This window comes from Pomacea canaliculata, linkage group LG3, assembly GCF_003073045.1.
Source record: "Pomacea canaliculata isolate SZHN2017 linkage group LG3, ASM307304v1, whole genome shotgun sequence".
Taxonomy (NCBI): Eukaryota; Metazoa; Mollusca; class Gastropoda; order Architaenioglossa; family Ampullariidae; genus Pomacea; species Pomacea canaliculata.
Genome location: NC_037592.1, coordinates 13,108,766 through 13,118,283, shown reverse-complemented (window position 1 = coordinate 13,118,283; position 9,518 = coordinate 13,108,766). Strand labels below are relative to the sequence as shown.

The following is a 9,518-nucleotide window of genomic DNA, read 5'->3' as shown; positions in this document are numbered from 1 at the left end:
ACGTTGCCGGACCTTACATTCTACCGTACTGAAACAATAATAAACATTAGATATCATTGAGCATACTGATAAGTGAAAAAATATTTGGCGAAAAGCACACGAATAATAATTCTTATAGAAAGTAATCTAATACTTTGTCAAAAATAGTATATAATTAATTTACAGTTTTGCCCCCCTTATGTAAAAGGTAGCCACGAACGCCATCCTCACAAGAGACGTAGTGGCAGATATAATCCAGCCCAGTACACGTCATGCTAGCCACGACGAGTCTCGTCATCAGCGATGCCACACAAACTTCTTCATCTGATGGATCTGCTCCATGGTCTCTGTCAGCGCTGATAGGGAATGTTCTCGAGTGTCGGGTGAAAAACTTCAGTTCTGCTCTACCTCTTAATTGGCTACCTGTACAAAGATTAAGACAACCGCGATACCTTAGTCAGCCGATCGTTTTCACACCAAAATCTTGTAAATTATTAATTATACACAAGTACAGTCAATTACATTCCAGATACTGCTGTTGCGTTGTGCTGAAAAATACATAAACTTTTATTTAATAGTCTGTTCTATTACACGTCATAAAGACTGAAGAAATTTCTCCTATCTCATTCAGACAACTACACTTTTATTCCAATCATATCCTGTCACCAGAATAACAACGTATGGTCAACGTTAGTACTGTTTAGCGAAACAATGGAACTCCCTCCCTTTTCTATTTGCCAGCCCAACCTACCCACTACTAACCCTTTAAAGTGCTATAAAAATAGGCAAAGGTCTTCCGGTATTACCCTACACTTACAGTCCTCAGTGTTAGTCCTTTCTACACTCTTCCCCCTTTTCCGCTTCATGCTACTCCCTGCTTGCCTCTTTCCTTGTTGCATAAATCACGATACCCTCTGTTTTTACTTGGTATCCTGTCTATGTTTCTGTTGTCTTAATTTCTCATCGTACCTTATTTATCCTTCTGTAATGCATCATGCTCTGACCAATTTATTTCGCATTACAACACATGACAAAACTTTTTTGTCATACCAATACAGTGAATAAAGATCCACACACACACACGAATATAAACTTATACAGATGTAGGGCCTTACTAGTATAAAAGGAGCGGCTACAGCCAGAAAACCACTGTCTTTGTGTATCAATATATCAGTTTTACTTTAAAAAAAAAAAAAAGAAAGAAAAATGATCAATTTTCAAACTCCTATCTCATTAACTATAGAACTGAGACAATGGAAAACAATTGTTAACGGCTGCCGCGTTTGTCCATGTGCTTCCCCCAGCGACTTGTACCAGTTAATGGATAAATAACTAATTAACCGTGATACTCAGTAACCTCCAAAGCACCGGAGCATCCCATGCACTGTCACATGTGTTAGTGACAGGAACCTGCAATTAATTTGGTTTCTTATTGTCATTGCTCAATCATGGCTTCTAGCCAAAATTGTCCTTCCACAGAATAGTGTTTCTATTTCCGTGTCTCTTTATTGCTGTGTTTACTAAACTTTGTACTTTGCTTGTGTTGTGTTGCTTTTGTCCTAGTTCTAAGACTGTGCGGCGGCGTTAGGGGGTGGCAAATGGGGCGGTCGCCCCAGGCCCCGCTCTCGAAGGGGCCCCGCGCTTCAGCCCCGAGGTCATCTTTATGACTTATTGCTAGCTGTGTCAAACAAGTTGTGACCAAAAAATTGACGTTCAGAAAACACTTCTAAGTTTTAATTAAGCAAATTATTGAATCCATGTCTTAACTTTAAACCCGACAATAATAACAAGCAGTTTATTAAGTCATCGTCACCATATTATTTCGCTTTAAGAAAAAACCGCTACTGTCACAAACGGTGGGAAAGGTTAGGAACAATTAAAACACTAAATTCGTGCGTTATTTCGCGAAATTGGTCCAGCCTCTCTAACTGTATATAAATCAGTGCTTCCGGCATCATATCAATAGGGATGTTGATACAAGTAGTCCATTACCCTGGCCCCACGCAGATGGTCGGCCCCAGGCCCCGCGTGTTCTTAACGGTTCCTAACGCCGCCTCTGCTAAGACATGTATACCACTGATTAAGTGCACACTTTGTATTAAATTAATGATGTGAGCAGCCTGTTGTACTTCAAAACAGAAATGTCGAATACATTAAATATTCTAACATTAAACTGCTTTTTAAAAAAATCATATATTGTTACTAGGATTGATTTTAGTGTTAAGTTAATTCCTGTGTGGTTATTTTATTTTTTCTTTTACAAGCTGTCTTTTTAGGGAAGCTGTATCATACAGCATGAACACTGAATGTTACGTGTTTTCACCTGTCATGAAATATTTTTTTAAGCTTTCGTTGCCAAGATTCATGTTGACAAACCATGCAAAATACAGTGTTCCCTCGTTTATCGCGGGGGATAGGTTCCAAGACCAGCCGCGATAAACGAATTTCTGCGAAATAGGGACATACATGCAATAATAATATACACATGTAAAACAATATCATGTGAGTGTAAAGTAATATATTAATCATGGTATTAATACAGTACGATAACAAATTATTATAAAAAAAAATTATAACTGTACTCAGAGAAACTCAAAACACTGATGCGAACTGGCTGCGAGATGGGAGATACCAATCATGGCTCGTCGCTTACGCATAGCAATGGATTTCTGTTACACAATTATTTCTTTCTTTCTACAAAATAAGCATGGTATTTTAATAGAAATACAAATATAGCTAAATTTTTAGTCTTTTTCCTGTTGAAGTATCTATGGTATTTTGTAGAACGATAATTCCTAGAGCGGAAATATACTTCACTCAAAAAAAACTAACCAAACAAACCGTGAAGTAGTGAATCCGCGATAGATGAACCGTGAAGTAGCGAAGGAACACTGTACAGGTCAGCATCACGACATCCCCATATAACTAACTAGAATGTTCTCTCTACCCCATCAACTGATGTCTCTCCGGAGTTCATATCTCATTCCGGGCGCTCTTTCTTTCTTTGCATGTTGCGGCAGGCTGCTTTGTCGTGACTTGGCTGTCGTCCCTGGCTCGACAGAAAACACCAATTAACCCATCTTCTATTTGTTAAGGGCTTCACAAAGTAAACATTTTCCACTTACCTTCTTGATGTCCATGTTGTTGACGTCTTTCAGTGTTGTTTGTACGTGTGTTTCTCGAGAACGGACGTGAATATTAACGCACATTCCGAGAAATAGTATTTTACTTTGAGGCTTACAGATTCATTATAAACTATATCTTCCACACCAGTATTCCAGGCAAGAAAAATCCAACTGAACATTGTTTTGTGGAGTTATCGTCAATTAATCCAAGCCTTTTCGTAGTAGGCAAGTGTATAGCGATGCACTTTGTTAAAGATGTTTAAGTGAAACGCACTGCACATCACATGTGAGATTTATGAGTGAATGCACTGTTAGCTGAATGGACGATGACAAAACAAGTGTGTTGTATTGACTTCTGGGTGACACACTAAGACAAATTCTTGTCGGTCACAATTGTAGCACTGTACTCTGGTCGAGTGGGTTCAACACCATCGCAGAGTACACCACTTGTTTCCTGCCATCTTCGTATTTGCCATTTCACATGAAGCATAGAACATGAAGAGATTGACACCTTACCAGTGATTTTAAACATATTTAGTCATGAAAAACCGTGTAGTTACGGAAAAAGAAATGTGTTTATACATTTCTAGAAAACTAAAAGACACAATATCCAATTTATTAAAAAAAAACTTTAAAGTTTCTATGTTCCATTTGAATCTCGTCTATTTTCGCGTCTGTTAATATGGAAAAAGTTGAAGGTTTTGTAGCATGTTGTGTTTAATAAGAGAAATTATACGAGACTCTTTCGTTTGCTTAGACCAGGGATGCCCAACCTACGGCCCGCGGGCCATATCCGGCCCGCGACGCGGTGCCATCCGGCCCGCGAAACTTCTGCCCACAGTGCAGGAAATCGGCATGTTAGTAATAATAATAATAAAAAAACTGAAAAAAGGGAAGAAGAAGTATTTATCCCCACGTAGGGCGTTTCCCAATCTTTTTTTCAATGGGCGAACATTTCGATTCAGTGCTCCGACTTGGTGTCTCTACGATGAGGCCGGACATTCAGAAGTTGGTTTCGGGAAAACAACTTCAAATATCCCACTAATTGCTACATAATTACTGGTAAGTACAACTTGTTTCTAATAAAAAAAATGGTATCTGCTCTATTTTTTTTCTTTTTTGTATTTTTGCGGTGAAGTGGCCCGCGACACGGCTGTCCGAAATGGTTTGAAAAGTTCACTTTAAAACCTAACTTAACTCACGAGACACCACCGAGCACGAGTTCAAACCCTAACAATGATCACCGACACTTGCTGTCCGTCTCTGACTGACGTCACAATGATCACCGACACTTGCTGTCCGTCTCTGACTTACGTCACACGCAGGTTCGTCTGCTTGATCATCTCGGGAAGCTATCTCGATTACTCGGCGGAAGGACACAAGGGTCGATTTCACTGGATTTTTTCGATTTTTATAAACATCGGCAACCGATCGTCGTCGTACTGAAGAGAGAATTGTTTTCCTAAACTCTGACAAGATGAACACAACCAACACAACTGTGTTAAGTATCATTTAGTGTGACTTCATTTCACAACTTTAGTGACATATTAATGATTGTCTCATTCAAGTTTAATACGAATGTAATACACTCCAAATCCCATTTATTCTTTTATTCATTTATTTATTTTAGACATAAAGAATCCTACAAATATACTGACTAGGTGAGAAGTGTAGAGGTGTCATGCCCTGTATAGCAGTCGACACACTCGTAACATCTGAGATGCCAAGACTCAGCTAATAACTAAGTCTGTTAGCAATCGTCGAAATGGACTTAACTATTTGGTTTAATATAGTCATCGACATTACATGAACTCTGTGAGGTCAAGCGCCGGCTGTAAAGATTGATGTGTTAAGCCTCCTTCAGTACGAGAGCCTGTGTCCTCTGATGATGTTTCATGTTGTTGTTTTACTTTGTTTTGTATTCTAAAGGGAGACAACTCCTGTTCAGTATTAGGTGATGGATGCTCCGGCCACTAAATTATGTCCAGGATGATTTCTGTTGTTTGCTTTTCAAGGTTTTTGTCGACTTCCGATCTTTTACCACTTCTGTGTGCGTGCGCGCGCTCGCTTGCAACTGTGCTCTTTAGTGAAAAAAATCGCGATTCGCTGGAACTAATCCCTGAATAAATTAAAGAACATACCTGTTTGTGTATTAATCTTTAAAAAAAAATTAATAAATCTTAAGTAAACTAGAGATCTCCTTTACAAGCTTGATACCATCGTTTATGTGACTTTTTCATCAGTGTCCAGTAAAGGGTACTCACGTCACGATTTCACGAATATTTATAAAACTTGATAAAATTAATAAAACGAACAGAAAAATAGAGTTTGGAAGGGTGACTATCTGTTAGTCTTTGTACTGTGTATTTGTTCTTATAAATGCACACACACACAGGCAGACATACACCATGTCCACATGAATAAAAAGTTTCAAAGCTGCTTTATAAATACTAGAGATAGAGATGTTATTCTGTTTTTATTTATCTTAAAATAATCTAGTTAAGCATAATTACTAAAGGCATAGTGACATGATACCTTCATAGAACAATAAAGAAATAAAAAGCCAAACAAACTAAAAGTAATGAGCATCAAGTAAATATCTGTAAGATCTTTATATAAACTAGTTGTTTTGATGTATATTCAAACAGACTGCCAGAAGTTTCCTACACATACAAATAATCTAGCTAAATAATAGAAAACATTGAAAAGTTACATCTCTGTTATGTTTTCTGGTAAAACAATAAAATAAACCGTCTAGTTATAGTTAATGAGGTATTTTGCTAATGCAGCAATATTATTATACATTAATTAAAGTACAAATCATGGGATTCCTCACCTCCGATTTGACTTGTTCTACTAGAGCGACATGTATGATAACAATAAGGAATACAACATGTGTCACATCACCGTTTGTGAATGCTTTCGTGTCCAAAGGTATAATTTAGCGATTTGGCAATATTTATTATTATTCTTAGACCTACATGCAGACAACCAGTTACCAGTCCTTTCAGCAGTTTTCTAAAATCTGAGCTGTGTACCAAATATATTTCAGCATTTCAGTTGTTAATTTAGAGACTAAAATGCTTGTTACACCCATAGTAAAAAATGCCAAATAAAAGTGATTTGGATATTAAATATGAATAGAAAAAAAAAATTCATGGATGCACATTCATAAAATCTTGTTTGAACGATACTGATTGTAATATCATAGAAGCTTTCACCAAAATCATAACTTTTAAAATGATTTTAGAATCTTTTAAATAGATTCTTTTAAATGTTGTTAAATCATTTTACCTCCTCCACTTAAAAATAAAAGTAAGAAGCAATACAAAAAACAGTACTATAACGACACCTACAATTTAAAAAACAGCAACAATATTCAAACAATTGAGATTCCCTGGTGCTTCACTAGACAACAGGGTGACTGCTGTTCACATGCGACTGCTAACGGGGTCGTTCGACCTTTGACACACATCTTGTTCTAACACGATCAGTTTCTCGTAGGACAAACTTAATTTTTTAAGTGGAAAGGTCTTGCCGAGATCTGCGATAATGTCATCCAACCCTCTGGTGTGAAAGATGCTGAAGACAACATTTCCGTTTGCTACATCAGCTGATCGCAACAGGTGCCACGTGATATGCGCGCGCAGCTCTTCTTCACTTCCCTCGCCAAAAAGATCAGTGATGTACTGGGTACCTTTACTGCAAGCGAAGTAGCTTCCTGCAGACAGGACTGTAGGGACAGACAGCAAGCCTGTGTCCAAGGGAGGACTGTTGGCGTCTGTAGCCAGGAAGACGCGGTGTGTGCAGGTGTTGGTGATGAGGGGCACGTTAGCTGCCATCAGTCGGTATGGCTGCCAGTCTAGAATAATTCTTCCATCTGGGAAGAGATGGTGAAGGCGGCCGTCCTCACAAGACATGATAGATGTCATATCGTCAGTAGAGAGTGTTCTTAATCCCGGAAAAAGTGTTGTAGTTAATCCAACCTTGACATTAAAATTAAATGATGTCAGCTCAACAGTTGTGATTGTCTGAAATAGAATTAATGCTGTTTAAGTTTTGATTTGCAAACACTTTTAAAACAGACATTAGGATAACATAATTAGGAAATATGTCTACATTACCCAATAAACATTCAAAACATACCTATATTATAACTTTATTTAATCTCTTCTAAAAGTACTAAATCCCAATTATTTTTTATACATCACAAGTCTAAATAGAAATTTCATAGCATTTTAGCAAATACGTTATTAGGAAATAAAATTGTTTGTTAAAAGTATGTAGTTATTTTTGTGACAATTAGAAACACTTTACTTCTATGAAATATTAAAAAAATGGTGACATTATCAAGGTGTAACATACTTTCTCGGTGACCTGTCGATACGTTCTTAGAAGCTTCTGTCCAATCGCTGTCATGGTGATATCAGTGACCGTTAAGGCAATGTAGCAAATGTTAGGTGTCCCGATGTAGTTGCTACGAATTAGTCTGTGAAATCTCCCAAAGACTCCGCTTTCTCTGTATTCAGGCGCCACTCTTGCTGTACTGTGTATCACCGTCCGTCCTCCGTCTATCAGCTGAGTGTTCAAAAATGCAACCTGGATCAAAGGTGTTTAGATACAATCGATACAGTTGACTACAAGCTGCATTTGATTTGCGTTATTAACATACGATAACTAAAATATTCAAAATTCTGTTACGATTTAATTACATTATTTTTTAAATAACAAAAGTAAACAGTATACAAGTAAGAATCAAATTTGTAGACCTTAAAGTACCTCGCAAAGAATTGCCTCTTTAAGACCTTGAAAGTGTCATACCTTACATTCGACGGTACTTGAAAAAAAAAAAAACAGTAGATACATTTGGAGCATCTGATTTGTAAAAAATATTTCGGCTTAAAGAAACAAATACTTATGTAGAAATGTATTTAAACTATGTGAGAGATACATATATCTATCCAATTAATCCTACAATTCTGCCTCCTTTTTTGTAAAGGTAGCCACGAACGCCAGGTCCTTCCACAAGAGACGGGTAGGTGGCAGGGAGATAATCCAGGCCGCTGTACACGTCATCGTCTATCGCCACGACTGAGTCTCGGTCAGCCAGTGATGCCACACAAACTTCTTCATCTGATGGGATCTGCTGCATGTCAGCCGTGTCTGTCGACAGGGAATGTTCTCGAGTTGTGAGGTGAAAACTCAGTCCTTGTCTACCTCTAATGGCTTAACTTGTACAAATATTAGAGACAAACCGGATACCTTGTAGTCAGCCGACCTTTTTCACTTTAAAAGTCTTGTAACTGTTATGAACACAGTACAGGTCAATCATTCTCAGATATTGCAGTTGTGTTGGCTGAAAAATAACATAAACTACATTTAATAGGTCTGTTCTATTACTAGGATCATGAAGACCAAAGAAATTATCTTCCCCTACATCCCATCCAGACAACTACACTTTTAGTCCTAACTATTCCTGTCACCAGAACAAAAAATATCAGTTTTACTTAAAAAAAATCAATTTTCAAACTACTAAAAGTGTCTCATTGACTATAGAACTGAGACAGTAAAAACAGAAAGAAATGACAATTTTATTGAAATCCTCTACTTATAATTAACTTTATGTTTGAGGGTGATCTGTTTCATCTGTGCTAGTTTGTGTCTATAAACTGTCCTTTCTTAGTCTCTGCTGATCATCGGAGTCAATATCTGATTAATGTTTAAGAAACATAATATAAACAATCATTTGTTATTGTTTACAAAAGAACGATTTTAAGACTTCGTTTCTTGTTTTTGCCTTTGTTTAAGAGATACCCACCAACAAAAGTCACCACACACAGAAACTATTCTATAATCAATTCAAAGGTATCGCATAAATCACATAATTTATTTAAGGGACTTTAACTTATTCAAACATCAGATAGTCATATAAAAGTATGAAATTATGTATACAAAACCCAAAATCTTTTAATTAAAAAAACTAAGACAGATAATGATAAGATAGATAACATCCACTCTCACTTTCGATTTCTGCATACACTTTCACATACAGAGCAGTGAGCTGAGAAAGAAAGGTGAGATGAAAAGTAGGAACAGAACCTAATTCCTTACTAGACTAGAATTTTACACACCCTTACACCCGTGAAGCTGAAGGCGGACTAACTGCACAAAGTCCCACACAAAGCACTAACAACAATAAACAAATAGCAATAGTTCAAACCTCCCTAAATGACATGACATAACTTCACCTAGAACTTATCTACAACTAATCATAATGGAGATCACAAACACAGGGTTAAAAGGCAATTTTACATCCGACTTTCCACGAGACGAGACAAACCCACGACAGATCACGTTGGGGTCACCAGGTGGGGTCACCAGGTGGGGTCACCAAGTGTCAGGGACACACACTAC

General features: G+C 37.4%; 1 protein-coding gene across 1 annotated transcript; it reads right to left on the bottom strand.

Moving 5' to 3' along the window:
* Positions 1-6,535: 6,535 nt before the first annotated feature.
* LOC112558906 (probable N-acetyltransferase 16) lies at positions 6,536-8,276 on the bottom strand. Its single transcript, XM_025229658.1, has 3 exons — positions 8,080-8,276; positions 7,470-7,703; positions 6,536-7,135 (listed from the first exon to the last, which is right to left on the bottom strand). Exons 1-3 carry the CDS (start codon positions 8,254-8,256, stop codon positions 6,536-6,538), a joined length of 1,011 nt encoding a protein of 336 aa, XP_025085443.1. The 5' UTR covers positions 8,257-8,276.
* Positions 8,277-9,518: the final 1,242 nt, after the last annotated feature.